The sequence below is a fragment of the Solanum verrucosum genome, unplaced genomic scaffold (assembly GCF_900185275.1).
Source record: "Solanum verrucosum unplaced genomic scaffold, falcon-dt-bn FXZP01000880.1, whole genome shotgun sequence".
In the NCBI taxonomy this organism is placed as follows: domain Eukaryota; kingdom Viridiplantae; phylum Streptophyta; class Magnoliopsida; order Solanales; family Solanaceae; genus Solanum; species Solanum verrucosum.
Genome location: NW_026019917.1, coordinates 18715 through 37401, shown reverse-complemented (window position 1 = coordinate 37401; position 18687 = coordinate 18715). Strand labels below are relative to the sequence as shown.

General features: G+C 33.4%; 1 protein-coding gene and 1 pseudogene across 1 annotated transcript; one reads left to right on the top strand and one right to left on the bottom strand.

Moving 5' to 3' along the window:
• The first annotated feature begins 5755 nt into the window (after positions 1 to 5755).
• Positions 5756 to 6463, top strand: LOC125823231 (uncharacterized mitochondrial protein AtMg00810-like). The gene has a single exon (XM_049502634.1). It carries the CDS (start codon positions 5756 to 5758, stop codon positions 6461 to 6463), a length of 708 nt encoding a protein of 235 aa, XP_049358591.1.
• A 1400-nt stretch (positions 6464 to 7863) lies between these two features.
• LOC125823221 (putative late blight resistance protein homolog R1B-17) lies at positions 7864 to 13411 on the bottom strand (annotated as a pseudogene).
• Positions 13412 to 18687: the final 5276 nt, after the last annotated feature.

The window sequence follows — 18687 nt, the reverse complement described above, 5'->3', positions numbered from 1 at the left end:
TCCTACCATATATTGAGGAAAATACATTTGGATATATGTATTTTTTTCTACCATATACACTAAAATAGGGAGAGAGGCGATCAAGATTTGTTATTTATCCCAGATACATGCGAATCACATTAGATACACACTAGATAGGCTAATACATAGACAGTGACACTTAACTTGGCTTCAACGGACAATTATTCCCTCCAACTTTGAGTGTGCACAAGTAGACACTTAAACTTGTATAAATTGAACAAGTAGACACGTAGGACGTCATGTAGGACACAAAATTACCATATAGGGTACCATGTAGGACAAATGTGTCTATTCGTTCGATTTTATACAAGTTTAAGTGTCTACTTGTGCACACTCAAAGTTAAAGGTCATAATTACCAGCTGATGCCAAGTTAAGAGTTATGTTTATGTATTGTGTCCACTAGATACATGTATCTATATGTATCTAGTGTGATTCACAAGTATATGGGATACCAAATACATAAGAGAATGGAGAGCAAGATGGGAGAGAGGCGAGGGAGATTTGTTATGTATCCCGGATGCATATGAATCCACTTGGATATAATTAGATCTAATTTTGACCCATGTATCGCAACGTATCTGGATGCACTAAAATTTGATAAGATACATAATATTGCAAACTAGAATGTATCTAAGTAATGAGCTCCTATACTAGTGAAATTTATGTAAGTTCCCTTACTAAACATAAGGCCCCGATTTTATGTTGGTTTTTAAGTTTTTTCTCATGGAGTTATATGAAGGGTAGTCACACGAATATTATTCGCGGAAAAAATTATATGACGTTATATGTAAAATATTGTTCTGCACTATTTCTTTTAGTGCATATTAAGTAAATTGTTGAGGGTATAATACACCCCTTAAGAAAAATATTTTAGGACATAAATAAAAGGGAAAATGCATAAGTACCCCCCCCCCCCCAGCCTATGCCCAAAATCCCTGAGACACACCTAACCTTTACTAAGGTCCTATTACCCCCCCCCCCCCCCGAACTTATTTTATATATATTTTCTACCCATTTTCGGTCTACGTGGCACTATCTTGTGGGCCCAGAGCGTGTTGACAATTTTTTCAAGGATAGTGCCACATAGGCCGAAAAGGGATAGAAAATTAATTAAAAAATAAGTTCGGGGGGGGGGGGGGTAATAGGACCTTAGTAAAGGTTAGGTGTGTCTCAGGGATTTTGGGCATAGGCTGGGGGGTACTTATGCATTTTCCCTAAATAAAATGTTAAAAGTTTGGTTCATCTATGTCATTTTCGTTTGAGAAAAAAGCTCATTCATGCCATTATTTGTTAACTGAAATGACATAGATGAGCTGAACTTTTAACGGATGGCATAAATAATTTTTTTCTCAAAGTTCGATGGTATATTTGAGCCTTTCCCCTTTAAAAACATTATTTAATTAATAACATGGGTGAATCATAATTGATCATGTGCAAAAAATGATTTTGCAAAGCCAATTTTTTTTTTTCAGTTAATGAATAATGATATGGATGAATCTTTTTTTCTCAAACGAAAATGGCATAGATGAACCAAACTTTTAATAAATAGCATAGATAAGTTATTTCTCAAAGTTGGATGCATATTTGAACATTTTCCATTTAATTTATCCAAACTTTTAACTTCCTTCCATTTAAACCCCGTGGTTAGTATGCCAGTGCGAGCTCATCATCTTATTAGTCTCAACAATTGTTCTAATTGTGGAAGAAAGGAATTTTGTTGACATCAAGATAAACCAGAGTACCTAGGGTCGATTAAATTTAGATTCGCTCCAGTAAGTCTCACATTCAGTGGTGGAACCATAATTTTCACTAAGGGGGTTCAAAATCTGAAGAAGTAGACATAGGAGCTAACCGAAGGGTTCGACATCTACTCTACGTACATAAAGAACATTCCCTATTCTGTATCCTTTTGATTAAGGATCAAGAAGTACGTACTACTCCACCACAATCCTTGTTGGTAGTACACATGTTCGTATAATGCCATCCAACCGTTCATAGTAATAGTGATAATTGCCTTCTTCACTTTAGAAACTACCATGTTCTGAAAAAAGTGCCAATTATCCATTGATGACCATGCTTAAAAAAAGGCTAGAGTATTCATAACCCCCCTGAATTTGAAGCTTTTTATTTGGTGTACACCTAAACTATATTCCGTTTTAATTACCCTCCATTGCGTACACCTTTATTGTCCACCTGGCATAGAAATTGACAACACACTCTACTAGGCGCGTGAGGAAGTGATTTTTTGCCACATCATAAAGCTACAACGGTAAAAAAATGTAAAATCTCCATTTTTCTTTAATATGTGGCATATTTTAAACAAAAAATAGGGCAAAATGTAAATGAAAAGTAAAGGAAACAAAGATTAACACTTACTTGGTAAGAATTTCAGAAAAATTTGAAATTTAATTGACCAACTTCACGTCTAGAAAAACCCAAATCTAGAAGGAGTTCCGAAATTGAAACGACCCCAAAAATGCCCGAAAATGTGCTTCGGAAACACCTATAATTGTAATTTCCATATATCTCAAAATCCGTTTCGTTTTTCGAAAATCCGACTTCATATTCTTGTTTAGGGGGTCAAATTGAGTGGGAAATGGGTCTAACCCAAATTTTAGAGCAACCGTATCAAAATCCAAAATTTCCAAGTGAAGCCTTTTTCGAGGGTCTACTTTGGAGGGTCATATCTCCTAGCACACAAATTATTTGGTGGCCAATAATATATCCATGGGAAGCCCTTTGAGTTAGCTATCTAACGCACTTCGTTTCACCTCATTCGGAGTTCGGACGAAGAAGTTATGCCCATTTTCGTAAAATCTGTCCGGCAGAAAAAGACAATTTCCAGTAGCTAATTTTACTGTTCACCCGCCCCATTTTTTTTTCCCAAGTGTTGGACGATTTTCTTCCAAAGGGCATATGTTATTTCCTATATAGCATTAGTTCAAATTTCATCTCTAAAACATTTCCAAAACACCTCTCCCATACTTAGACACATTTTCTCTCAAGTTCTCTCAAGAACCCTAATCCAAAACCTTCCTCAAGATTGAAGAGACTCTTGTTCCAAGTTGCAAGCTTCCATTGAAGACACTCTCAAGACCTTCATAAGAACTCAAGGTATGTGGTGTTGAACTCATGGGTCCTTCCACCCATAGTGCCTAGACTCTATTCTACTCACTAGTTCATGGTTTAAGTTAAGATTCATATATTAGTCTTGTTCTTTGTAATAATTTCCTACACATTGAATTTTAAACATGAAAAGTGATTGTTTTGAGCATGTTGTGACCCTAGAACTTGAACCTAAATTTGGAATTGATGTGGAGATTTTCATGTGGTATTGTGGGTGTTAAAAAGGTGTTGTTGTAGGTTGTTCATTGGTTTGGCTGCATAATTACTACCCTATTTCCCATGCTCTTTGATTCCATTACATGCCTTCAAGGTGTTTGACAAAATGTCCAACTATGGAGAATTGATAAATTGATGCTTGAAAGCTTGAGTTATGAGATGTATGGAACTCCAAAGATGTGTTGATGACAAACTAAGCTTGTGTATATGTTCATTCCATACGTGAGATTGCATTAGAGCCTAACGAGAATTTCCTATATAAAGTGTTGCATGACCATGCCCGGTCCGGGGGAAAAGAACCGGACAACCATGTGAGAGGTTTATATCTCACCACCTAGGATGCTTGGGGTGTGACCAACATCAACCATGTGAGAGGTTTATATCTCACCACCTAGGATGCTTGGGGTGTGACCAACATCAACCATGTGAGGGGTTTATACCTTGCCACCAGAGTGTCCGGGTGTGAATGGCATCCCCCATCCTAAGTTGGGGTTATAGATTGGTTGGATCATGCATACACATATGATATCTACTATTAGTATAGATTTACTTAAACATGTTTTGACTTCACTTTGATCATGCATCCTCATATTGTTATTCATAATGCCTATGAAACTATTTCTTGTATTTCGATTGTGTCCTTGTTTATTGTTGTGTTGCACCCCGCATACTTAGTACATTCCAAGTACTAACGCATATTTTGCCTACATGATGTCACCATGTAGGGACCGGAGCTACTCTTGATCCTTCTCTCCATTCACGTGGCTAGTACGACGCTTATCCGAGTTTGTTGGTGAGTCCTCAATAATTCGAGGGCTATGTTATGTTTCTTACTCCTATGTTTTGAGACTTTAGCTTGCAATTGTATTTTAACTATGAGGGGAGCCGGTAATATGTCATGGCCCCCGTCCTATCTATGTATGTAGAGGTGTGCGTTGGACAAGTATTTTGTAAACGAGCTTGACTCTTATTCTATGATGTCATTTTGAAATGGTTTGCCTTAGTCCCTATTTCCCGTTAATTAATGTTGAATGTACTTCCGCGACCGATGAAGTGTGATGACAAGTTTGAGAGGCTTGTTTGGGGTTCCTTCGGGTTCCTCATTCGCCATGTCACGTCTAGGCCCTAGGCTTGGGTCGTGACAGAAATCAACCCTTATTCAAAAATAACTTTTAAACAATGAATTTTAAATTTAAGAAAAACTATCCAATGAATAAATGACATGTAGCATTTTACCTAATTATTTTAACTATTTTAAAATCTATTTTACAGAACTAAATATTAATTTCTTGAAGATTTTCGGGTTTAGTCCGGATGTTTTAGTGAGAAGCTTAGTCCGAAAGTTTTAGGTGAGAAGGTTTGATATTTATTTTTTGCCATATTAATTTATCTAGGTAGCTATTATTTATCCAAGTGGCTATTATTTATCCAGGTGGAAATCCACATCACCACTTTTGCCAGCTGTCGCGCGCGTGTAGTCACAATAGGAGCAGGTGGACAAAAAAGGTGTACGTGATGGAGGAATAAACAAGTTCGGGGTAATTAAAATGGAATATAGTTTAGGTGTACACCGAATAAAAAGCTTCAAGTTCAGGGGGTAATGAATACTTTAGCCTTAAAAAAATGATGTTTGGACAATACATTTGGTTACTATTCTTCATCAGATTCAGGCCAATTGGGACATATATCAGAGAGATTACATACGAAATAAGATTCATAACTAACAAATAATGTTATAGAATGTATATAGACTTGATTCCTAGTAGAATACACAGCCTTATTTAGATAGCAGATTTGTAGGAATTGCACACAATCTATTGTATTTATACATTGCTTACCTATTGGAATAATAGATCTTCTACCATCTGATTACATGGTATCAAAGCGTATAGGCTCGATTCATATTCAGAAATTGAGAACTCTTGTCTGTTTATTCGAGAAAGAACTGATCATTTCAGTCATCTCCGGCGTCGCCTTATCTGTTTCAGCCGCATCCCGAGTTTTCTCTGGTGTTTAAAACACCACTTGGAGAGTTTTCATTTCCAGGTTACTCTCAACACGAGTATGATTGTTATTGCTAAAGGGTATGCTCAGACATATGGAGTGGATTATTCAGACACATTTTCTCCGGTCGCTAAACTCGCTTCTATTCGCTTATTCATTTCTCTAGCTGCTTCAAAGAATTGGCCTTTACATCAGTTGGATATCAAGAATGCTTTCCTTCATGGTGATCTTCAAGAGGAAGTATATATGGAGCAACCACCTGGTTTTATTGCTCATGGGGAGTATGGGAAAGTCTATCATTTGAAGAAGTCATTGTATGGCTTGAAGCAGAGTCCTTGAGCTTGGTTTGGAAAGCTCAGTGAGATAGTTCAAAAGTTTGGATTGAAAATGAGCAAATGTGATCACTCAGTTTTCTATCGGCAATCAACAGCTGGCACTATCCTTCTTGTTGTATATGTTGATGACATTATCATCACAGGAAGTGATTATATGGGCATCTCTTCTCTAAAGTCTTTTCTGCATAATAGGTTTCATACGAAAGACTTAGGTCAGTTGAGATACTTCTTGGGAGTAGAAGTAAATAGAAGCAAGAAGGGAATTTTTCTATCTCAGAGAAAGTATATTCCTGACCTACTTGTAGACACCAGGAAGTTGGCAGCCAAACCTTGCAGTACTCCAATGGTTCCCAACGTGCATCTTATGAAAGATGATAGTGATCCTTTTGATGATCCAGACAAATATAGAAGGTTAGTTGGGAAATTAAACTACCTTACTGTGACTCGTCCAAATATTGCTTTTGCGGTAAGTGTTGTTAGCCAGTTCATGTCATCGCCTACGATCAAACATTGGGAAGCTTTGGCACAGATTCTATGTTACTTGAAAGGTGCCCCTGGACTTGGAATATTGTATAGCAATAGCGATCATACCTGTGTTGAGTGTTTTGCAGATGCTGACTATACTGGATCCAAAATTGATAGGAGATCGACTACTGGCTATTGTGTCTTTGTTAGAGGAAACCTAGTATCATGGAGGAGTAAGAAGCAAAGTGTTGTATCTCGATCAAGTGCAGAATCTGAGTATAGAGCTATTTCCTAGTCTATGTGTGAGATTATGTGGATACATCATCTTTTAACGGAAATTGGCCTAAAGCATCATACACCAGCAAAACTTTGGTGTGATAATCAAGCTGCTCTTCATATTGACTCAAATCCGGTGTATCATGAGAGAACTAAACATATTGAGGTTGACTGTCATTTTATTCGTGAGAAAATTCAGGAGAACTTGATTTCCACTGGCTATGTGAAGACAGGAGATCAACTGGCTGATTTGCTCACAAAGGCATTGCATGGAGCTCGAGTTGACTACCTTTGTAACAAGTTGGGCATGATCAATATTTATGCTCCAACTTGAGGGGGAGTGTTATAGAATGTATATAGACTTGATTCCTAGTAGAATACATAGCCTTATTTAGATAGCAGATTTGTAGGAATTAGCAGATTCACAGGAATCATCTTTTATTTCTTTCCTAAGTTAGCACACAATCTATTGTATTTATACATTGCTTACCTATTGGAATAATAGATCTTATACCATCTGATTACAAATAACATGTCTTTGAACAATACATAGATATCCAAATATTAACTACAGATTAAACAAATTATTCAGTACTGAAAGAAAACACAAAAAAAAAACTTATTCGAAACAGTTTACATGAAAGAAAACACTCAAAACATTAATTTAAAACATCTTCAGAACCATCCGGGGAAATGATTTCAAACTTGAAAATGTTTGAATCAACAAACAATACTTGTAACAAGTTTCTTTATTGGAACTAGTAATCAGATAACTGAGACTGCAAATGCATCATCATGCCTCAATACTCTCCTGCGAAAAAGGAGGAAAATAAGTAAGAAAACATAGGAGAGGAATGTGATGAACACGAAAATAATTGAATATAATCTATGTTTGATATAAAGTCACCTAAATTCTGTATTAGTAGTATAACAGAGTAATGTTGCCCAATTTAATGTTTCAGCAAAGTATGAAACCCACAATACAACAACATACTCAGTGTAGTCCTACAAAATAGAGTCTAGGGAGGAACCTTACCTCAAAGGTAGAGAGGTTGTTTCCGATAGACCTTTGGCTCAAGGAAAAAGAGTTCAAAGGAGTCCCGAAAAGAAATGAAGTACAAGACACAACAACAGATAGTAACATCACAGAAACTACAACAAGCATTACTATAATCGAGGTATAAGGGACAACATATAGTAGCAAAAATTGAAGGATAAGAAACTATAGGAGCAATACTATGACTACTGATATGAACGGACAACAAGACAACATACTGCTACCTACTAATTCTGTGTATAGAGACTATAGGGATAGATGCAATCTTATTGAAAAATGTCTTATTCAATATTTAATGATACGAGATGGAGAGAATTGGACTAACCTTATAACAACTTCACTTTGTGGAATTGAAATCAGCTTCAGTAGGGAATAGTGAGCTTGAATTTGCCGCTTTCTGGATCAGCTTGCTTCTTCTTTTTCTCGCGTTCTATTTCTCTTGCAGATTCTCTTGCTTTGCTTGTGTTGTCCAGCTTCATTTCTTGAAGGTAATCCAAATCGGCAAGCTCAAGTGGCACAGCCTCAAGGTTAAGGCAGGAGATCAGGACAAGGCTCCTAAGTCTTGAGAAGGGACAGTTCGATGCCTCCCACGACACAAAATCTGCCATTTCAATCCACAAGACCTGAAGTTTCTTGAAACCTCCCGGCTCCATCTTCCAGGACGGCCCTGTGAATGCATTTTCTTTCAATTCTAGGACCTGGAGATTTTTCACCTGCCCCAATCTATATGCCTGGTTCCAGTCAAACCTTGTTTTTGATAGAGTTAACTTCTTCAAATTTGGTAAACATTCAGAGAATGCTGACGGAAGATGAAGAGATTTATTACTCTTATCATCATTTAGCAGTGTTAAACTTTCCAGGAGCTTTAGCACTTGAAAATTGCTGAAAAATTCACCTTTGCTAGTTTCAAGAAAAGGCGTCAAATTACCTTCAATACTCATTTTTTTGACATTACCAGCCATTGAAAGAACATTTCCCTTGCAGCTTTCTGGTGTAACCAGAGATAGAGTTTGCAATAAACAAGAATTTGTACTACTACTACTTGTAGGGGGTGGTAAGATTGCAGGTTTGTTGGTGCGCAGATGGCGTAAACGTGGCATGTTCCATATGTCAGCTTTTATATCAAGGGTGGGCTTGGAAGTATTCAGAATAAGAGTTTGTGCATTTCAGAAAGAAGTGAAGAGTTTAGGAAGTTCCTTGAAATCACCTGAGATAGCAATATACCTTAAGTGCAATAGCTGGTAAAATTCCCTGGGAATACTAAACTTGAGGGATTCAATGTCTAAGACTCTCATAAGTGGAAATGCGTTAGGGATGAATTTGACGTCGATGTTAGAAAAGTCAACTTGTTTTTGTTTTGAGGAAAAACATAACAATGACCTAACATGTTCTTCAACTGTCTTTTTTGAGATGAAATTTTGAGGAACAGATGATTGGATAGACACTCGACGACAAGTAATTGAGTTTTGTATGTCTTGATCAGATGTGAGACATACTTGTTTGAAAAGAGCCAATCTAGTAGCCTCTTCAACGCAAAACTCATGTAACATGTCGTGAACACGACATGTTTTTATTCGATCATTAGACGTCTTTCCCATCACCATCACTAAGTTTCTGTTGGCAAAGTCATTGAGATAATACTCTGATATCTCTTCAATTTCGTTGCCCGACAACCTGGACATTATGAGTCCCTCAGCAATCCAGAGTCGAATCAATTTCCAAGCGGGGATATCAAATCCTTGAGGAAAGGCACCAAAATACAAGAAGCAAGCCTTTTTTTCTTGAGGGAAATGATTGTAACTCAGTCTCACAACATTCACACATCTCTGAAGTTTGTCTTCTTGTATAAGGTGTTTCCCCACATTTTCCCTAACTACTCTCCAATCAATTTCGCTCGTACGACCTCTTAAAGCTCCTGCAATTACCACAATTGTAAGTGGTACTCCACTACATTTTGCTACAATGGCTTCTCCATGTTCTACTAACTCAACAGGACAACGGCTAACGCCAAAAGCTCTCTTTTCTAGCAGCTGGAAACTTTCATCTCCATCCAAAAATTTCAGATTGTGGGGATATTTATTGACAGATCTAGCAATGTCTTCGTGTCGAGTGGTCATCATGATCCTGTGGGCTTTTTTATTATCAGGGAAAACTGTCTTGACAAAATCTACAATATTTGAATCCCATACATCATCCAAGACAATGAGACTTTTACCTCCATTAGCCACGCGCTTACGTATTTCCTCAGTTATGTCTGTCTCATTTGTGTTTTTGAATTCATCAAAGGAATTTGTGAACCCTTTCAGAATATTGAAAAGGATATCCCTTTTTACACACGTTTGATTGTCCGATGAAAACCCAAATGTAACTGAAAAATTCTCGCGAAATCTTAGGATCATTATATATTTTTCTTGCCAGTGTGGTTTTACCAAGTCCCGGCATTCCTACAACGGGGATAACATCTAGACACTTTGCTCCTTCAACCAGACGATTGATCACTTTTGTTGCTTCCTCATCAAATCCAACCACTTCGTGATTTTCCAATGACGAACCCTATAAGATGGACAAACAAGTTATTAAGAGTACTACTTGTCTTGATTGTATCATAAAAAGAAATTACTCCATCTACATTCTAGACAGGTATCAAATAAGCTATGATCATGTGCCAATTCATGTGTGAGTTAATTTTCAATGTCCCCTTATCCTATGTAATGTCTATTTTATTCTTCATATTTTCAATCCCCATCTTTCACTACAAGAAAGTATGCAATTGTATATGACAATTGGTGGTGGTAATGACTAAAGATAGTAATCACGTGTGCCGGTCTTGGATGGTGTTGACTGATGATAGTGATTGTGGATAATATCTTTATGGTAAAGTGATTGATAATATTGATTAACTGTGGTTATTGTTGGTGGCGGCTGATAATTAATAGTGGAATGATACTGACAGTTAACAATGGTGGTGAATGATGATGGTGATTGGCGATATATAATGTTGACTAATGGTGGCAATTATCGACACTGATTAGTGGATGTAATAAGGGTTGGTGGTGATGGTTGCAAATGATGGTTAATGATAATGACGAGTAATTTGGTGATTGACGGTACTTGTGGTTGTGGTTGGACTGAGGATGGTGGTTGTGGATTATAGGTGGTAGTAGTTGGGGGATGGTGGGTGAAAGTAGATGGAGTAATAGTGAAATGTCGTCTTTGTAAAAATTCTTAAATAGACATCTAAATGATACTGACTTTGTGATAGATCTTACTCATTCGGACCTATTTAGAGTGATTGTAAAATAAGAAAATCAACGCACTTACTAATTAGAGCATGTTTGACATTGTTATTAAAAACTGCTTATTTTTATAAAGGTTTTTTAAAAATAGCTTTTCTGAAAATTGTTTTTCAAAAAAAGCAAATTTTGTTTGGCAAATTCATTTGAAAAGTGCTTGTGATAAACAAATTGTGTTTGGCTTACAATTTTTTTTTTTTTTAAAAATGCTTTTGAGAGCAAAACTACAAAAAAGGGCTAGTATCAATATGTTTTTAATATTAAAATTATTTTATAGAGAGAAAATATTTCAAATATATAATACAAAAACTTTAATTATAATTTTATTTTAATTAAATCAAAATGTACATATTCAAATTTTCAATCAATATTATACATAAATAAATCAATAAATAAAAAATGGGAAAATGCATAAGTACCCCCACATATTTATTATTACTGCTTAATATAATATAACAATAATTATTTTATTGCCGTTAAACAATTAAACCAATTTTATTTATTTGTTTATTGTAAAATGAGTTTATGTAAAAATATGACACCTGAACCTAACTCAACATCAAAAGTTAGCTCGTAATTTTTTTTTTTATCCAAGTCCATATATATGCCAAGACAACTAAAAAAAGTTTTGGCCTTACCAAAAGATGTGTCAATTGGAGTAGGACAAAAAACTATCACATGTGGTAGGTTATGGAATGCCGAAGGAGGTGGGGAGATAAAATAATTGTTTTTTGTCATAAAACCAAAGTGAATAAGACAAGAATATTAAAGATGAAAATAATAGTACAGCAAAACCTTTAAATTAATATAGGCTGGATCATAAAATATTATTATTTTGATGAGTTATTATTTAATCGATAAATTAATATTTATTAATTTAAAGAGTGTTCCGACACCAGAAAAATTATTCAGGAATGAAATCTCAAAGAATTTGAGAGAACCCACTTGTAAAAACGTCATTCATGAACTTCATGATTAATGATTTCGATTATCGCAACAAAATGGACGTTAATTACCTATTGGATGAGTGAAAATGATACAGGTTAAGAGGTCAAGAGCTTAGAACAAATTGTGGATATCATTAGAAACACAATATTGATGATAAAGTTGAAGATGATACAATACATTTGAAACCAGTTACACGTAAGGAAACACTTGCATCTAGAACTCATTACAATTTTATGGTGCAATTAGAAAAGACAACACCAAAACTTTGCATGCAATAAGAAATCTCAACTGATATAATATTTGTTTTTTCATAACAAGTAAAATAAAGAGACTTTTTGAAGAATCTTTTATTTCTTTAATATATAACCATATGAATTCTGGCTTATTTACACATTACAATTGAATTGAAATGGCCAACCGATTATGACAATTAATATTTATTTTGGTAAACCTAAGATAATTTGTATAATTTGCAAATCACATACCGGCCTTAATGTGAACATTCAACTAGCTAGTCTAATAAAAGTCTAGATTTGAAATTTATCAGTTTAAGTTTACAAGTATTTTGAATTATTAAAATCAAAGTTTCAAAGTTTTTCTATTCGAAATGATAAATATATTTGGTGTGATGAATAGTGTTACTCTAAATTTGGTGTAACACTATTCACACATCAAAATAGTGTAAAATTTGATGTTGAATTGGACACCAAATTTTACACCAAATAAGGATTTGGAGTAAAATTTGGTGTTGGGTTGGAGATGGTCTTAAGAAACAATAAATAATAGGGGTAATATTACCATGGAAAATGCTAAATGGCCAGAAAAATTGGCCAGAATTTGGCCAGAAATTTAAAAAGTCTATAAAATCCTTTTTATTTGAAAATAAACTGAGTTTTTTTTCATTTTTTAATTAAAAGGTATTAAAGTTAAAAGGGTAAAAATGTTCAAAAAGGTAAAATAACATAGTGTGAAATATGTTATTTTATCATTTTGGCCAAAATGATTTTTCCTATTACCATATTATACTTTGAATTTATTAAATTTAATGCTTTGTAAAATGTGTTAGATGATAAATAATATTTAATAAGGTAAACTATCCCTTGATTTTCTAAATTAGACAAGTACTGTTGGACAACTATTTTTAGTATAGTGGACAACTATTGTTGGACGGAGGGAGTACTACTCACAATACCATAAGAAAAATTATTTAGCGGTAATTAAGTTAATGGTATTGTATTCAGAATCGCTAAAGCATTCAATGATACTTGCATAGAGTGTTGGTTATAAAGACACATATTTATTATTATCGCTAAATATAATATCACAATAATTATTTTACTGTCATTAAACAATTAAAGCAATTTTATTTATTTATTTGTTGTAAAATGAGTTTATGTAAAAATATGACACCTGAACCTAACTCAACATCAAAAGTTAGCTCTTAAATTTTTTTGAGAAAATGGTCTAAAACCCCGCCATCCTATACCCGAAATTCCAACTACACATTCCAACTTCACGGGTGTCCTATTACCCCCCTGAACTTCATATTTCTCTATTTTCTACACACTTAAATGTTGACCACGACACATAAACTAAACAAATATTCCAACGTGATTACACACGCCGGGTCCCCCATTTCTTCAACTCCCAATTTCTGATTTTCCCCCATTTCCCTCCTAAAACGTAAAAGACCCAAAAAAAATATCCTTTCTCTTTTTCATCTCCTTCTCCATTTGCATATGCATTTATGTTGATGATCGAATGGTTTTGTTGTGTATTTTCAACTTGATTTCGTAGTTTATCAACTGGTTTAGTAAAAGGTTAGTTCTTTATCCCTTATTTCGAATTTTTGCTTTATTCCTTATGGTTTCTGTTGATTCGTGAAATTAAGAGCAACATTGGGTCTGATTCATCCATACAAAGCTTATTCAAGTTTTCATTTGCCATTTTTGATGAATTTCAAGAAAATTCAAAATTCAAATTAGAGACCTAAATAAGAAATTAAAGCAGATTACAAACCCTAAATTCAAGATTTGAAGTAGAAATGAACATAAACAACTAAATCCTACTTATTTTTTTTTAGAGAAAATGGTGAAATTTTTATAAAAGGAACAAGGGTTGATGGTGGGGAAGAAGAAACAATGGTTTATTTAATGGTGGGGAAGATGATCGTTGGAGAAAGAGAAAATTTTCGTCAAAATTTAAGGTGTTCTCACCTTCTAACGCGCCTAGAGGAGGTGTTCTCACCTCCTATGACAGGTCAGCGTTTAAGTGATAGAAAATAGAAAAATATAAAGTTTAAGGGGTAATAGAATACCGGTAAAGTTGGAGTGTGTAGTTGAAATTTTAAATATAAATTGAAGAGGGAGGGGGGGGGGGGGGGGGGGGGGGTTTAGACCATTTTCTCAAATTTTTTTTGTCCAAGTCCATATATATAAACAAGACGACTAAAAAAAGTTTTGGCCTTACCAAAAGATGTGTCAATTGGAGTAGGACAAAAAACTATCACGTGGTGGGTTATGGAATGCCGAGGGAGGTGGGGAGATAAAATTAATTGTTTTTTGTTATAAAACCAAAGTGAATTAGACAAGAATATTAAAGATGAAAATAATAGTACAACAAAACCTCTCTAAATTAATATAGATTGGACCATAAAATATTATTATTTTATAAAGGTATTATTTAATCGATAAATTACTATTTATTAGTTTGAAAAGTGTTTCGACACCGAAAAAATTATTCAAGAATGAAGTCTCAAAGAATTTGAAAGAATCCACTAGTAAAAACGTCATTCATGAACTTAAGATCATGATTAATGATTTCGGTTACCGCAACAAAATGGACGTTAATAACTTATTGGATGGGTGAAAATGATACAAGTTAAGAGGTCAAGAGCTTAGAACAAATTGTGGATATCATTAGAAACACAATGTTGATGATAAAGTTGAAGATGATACAATACATTTGGAACCAATTACACGTAAGGAAACACTTGCATCTAGAACTCTTCACAATTTTATGGTGCAATTAAAAAGACAACACCAAAACTTTTGCATGCAATAAGAAATTTTAACTGATATAATATTTGTTTTTTCATAACAAGTAAAATAAAGAGACTTTTTGAAGAATCTTCTATTTCTTTAATATATAACCATATGAATTATCGCTTATTTACACATTATAATTGCATTGAAATGGCCAACCGATTATGACAATTAATATTTGTTTTGGTAAATCTAAGACAAATTTGTATAATTTGCAAATCACATACCGACCTTAATGTGAACATTCCACTAGCTAGTCTAATCAAAGTCTAGATTCGAAATTTATTAGTTTAAGCTTACAAGTATTTTGAATTATTAAAAAAAAAATTTCTACTTGAAATGACAAATATATTTGCAAATGGATAAGCATTTGTCAGTTGATATTTTCGGGTTAATTTAAGATCGAGGCGATTAATAATAGATTTTAAATATTTTCTTTATCAAAATTTTGTGAAATCGAGTGAAAGATGGAGTTATATTTCATTATATATTTTTTTGCATATAATAATAGGAATAATGTTCATACTTAAATATATCTAAATACGATTTCAAAAGTGAAGAATAAATTGAAAAACATTATTTTCCAAATTAAAAATAGGGAAAATGCATAAGAACCCCCAACCTATGCTCAAATCCCTGAGACATATCTAACCTTTACTAAGGACCTATTACCCCCGAACTTATTTTATATATAATTTTCTACCCCTTTTTGGCCTACGTGGCACTATCTTGTGGGCCCAACGCGTGTTGACAATTTTTCAAGAATAGTGCCACGTAGGCCGAAAAGGGGTAGAAAATTAATTAAAAATTAAGTTCGGAGGGGGGGGGGGGGGGTAATAGGACCTTAGTAAAGGTTAGGTGTGTCTCAAAGATTTTGGGTATAGGTTGGGTGGGTACTTATGCATTTTCCCTTAAAAATATAATTAAATTTAAAATTTTCATTATCCAACACTAATATTTAAATAAAATAAAATTTATGTTAAAATAAATAAATAATTTTATTACCAGTTCCTTTATTTAACGGAGAGATTCTTAGGAAGGTGGCCAATTTGATTAAAGTATTTTTGACAGAATTATTCTTATTATTCACCGAGGCGGCATATCGGTCGGTCCGATTTTAAAGTTTATTGGTTTGACTTATCGGTTATCAGTTTGTAATCATTAAGAATCATTAAAATATTGACTTATCGATTTATCGGTTATTGATCGTTATTGGTTTGGTTATCGATTTAACCGTTAAGATTTTACAGAAAAAATAAACAATTTAAAATCACTTAGAAACATGGTGACAAACCAAATAAACCATGCACATGAGTTGATAGATTATATCTTGCTAAAAAACAACACCAACACATTGTAGAATTAATAACCGAAAATTTGAGACTGCCAGAAATAAAAATATGAAACTAAATCCTAAGTCAAGAAATTTATATACTGAATGATATAAATATAATTTATTAATTTACAATCGGGTTAACATTTAACCTGTTAAGAGAAAACCTCAAACCGTTAAGAATGATAACCCGATAATAGAAAAAATTAAAACCGTTATCAAACCGCCGTTAAATTAATAGCCCATTACCGATAAATCAATATCTTTTTTTTTATTCAAATTATCGATTTCGATTCGATTTTGAATAGCCCTACCTGGCATAGAGTATAAAAAAGTATTAAACTAGTCTATTTCAGATCTAGACTTTGATAAACCAATTGAGACTTCACTTTTTAATAGATGTGTCTTTGCGATTTCGATTTTAGTCTAGAAATATTTGTGTCTTATCTAAAAATAATATAATACAACTTTGAAGTGTGAACTCCATCCAACTATCGAAATAATTTTAGGGAAAATGTATAAGTACCCCCCCAGCCTATACCCGAAATCCCAGAGACACACCTAACCTTTACTAAGGTCCTATTATCCCCCCGAACTTATTTTATATGTAATATTCTACCCCTTTTTGGCCTACGTGGCACTATCTTGTGGGCCCAGCGCATGTTGACATTTTTTTCAAGGATAGTGCCACGTAGGCAGAAAAGGGGTAGAATATTAGAGATAAATTAAGTTCGGGGGGGTAATAGGACCTTAGTAAAGGTTAGGTGTGTCTCTGGGATTTCAGGCATAGGCAGGGGGGGTACTTATGCATTTTCCCATAATTTTATATAGCTTTACTTATGGTGAGTTGGTATTTAAAAATTATAAAACGAGACCTCAATTCCATTAGTCTTTCATAAAATATGATAAGCCAAAATAATCAATAATCAACTGAAGAAATTGTTATTAAATGGTTGCATAAATCGATGAATAATTCGTACACTAATATAATGCAACTGTTAACTTCATCCAGCTGTTGATACCATTATTTTATTTTTGGTTATTTGATATTTAAAATGATAAAATTAATGGAATCTTAACATCAGCACATTATATTGGGGGAAGTGGTTTTGTATACTTACAAATTTTTTGAAATTTTTTAATGGTTGTTTTATAAGAGATTTTTACTTTTACGAATAAGAGATATGAAAAAGACAATTTGCTTCTATCCAAAAAATCTCACTAGAAACATTAGATTTTTTTTTTTTAATTAAAATTTTAAAATCCGTAACATAATAAACTGTATTGAGCACGAAATAGACAAACAAAAAAAAAACAGAATTTTCACCTTAAAAAATTGCACTAGACTTTTGAAATAAGACCAAAAAGTAACATAAACTACAAACTATATACTTTTCAAATGTGAGATCCAATTAAATAATTTTTTTTTTAATCTTTCACCGTTCCAATTAAATTAACATTTAGAGTTTGGAAAATATCCGATACAAAAATAAAATAAAATTAGGCATGCACTTTATCGTTAAATTACTCATAGCTAACAAATATTTTTGATAATTCGTCACTGAATAGGATTAACGACAAATTTTACTATTTGGCTATTGAATTCGTCTATTGCTAATTCGTTTACTTAAAGGACCAAAAAATATTTTTCGATACTTAAAGGACTATTTTGAGCCTACTAAAAAAGATAAAGGGATCAATTTTGTCATTTTGTGTTGTTGTATGGCCATATATTCAAGCTAGTCTTCATTAGCTTTAAGTTTTATTGTTAGCTCTCTCAGAAATCACATAATTTCCTTGTTATTTTTCATGGTTCTATCAGCTTTGAGATTATCAGCTTGGAAGTAAAGAAAAAGGTAAATATTTTTTCTAGTTTTTTCTTTCTAATTCATGTATTTAGTGATTTGATAGAAATATTTTCAAAGGCAAATAAAGTAATATCCCCTTTTTTTTTTTATTTGTGTGGATTACATACATAAAAATTATATTTTTGACTTGATAATTATAGAACGTATATATGTGTTGGATGATCCCAGTTGTGTTCTAGATTAAATATAAACTGATTTTGAAATACTAATACTTTTAAAGTTATTAACTACTAATCATCAGAAAATAAATAAGAAATTTATATATTTTTCTTTGTACCAAACACAGACTAAGGTCGGAAATTCGTATATTTTTCTTCGTACCAAACACGGACTAAGATCTCTTATGGAAACCTATACATAACAAGTTTATGTAGATATACATCTTGGCATTAGATCTTAATATATCATTATACAGGTGAGGGAAGTTTTTGTAACCCCTCTATATTTACTGGTTTTATTTTCAATAAAAGTACTTTTTTTAAAAAAATATATAAAAAAAAAATCTCGTCTCTCTAGTTTATATTATGGTCTGAACTCTTGAAAATTTATTTGTGTATTTGTGCACTGCTTTGAGTAAGTTATCAAGTCTGGTCAATGTAAGATATTTTGACATGTTAAGAACTGAGCGAGAAAGTCACAATTTTATTAAAATATTATATTTTCGGCTGACTTATCTTGGTGGGAATAGACAAGTGTCATC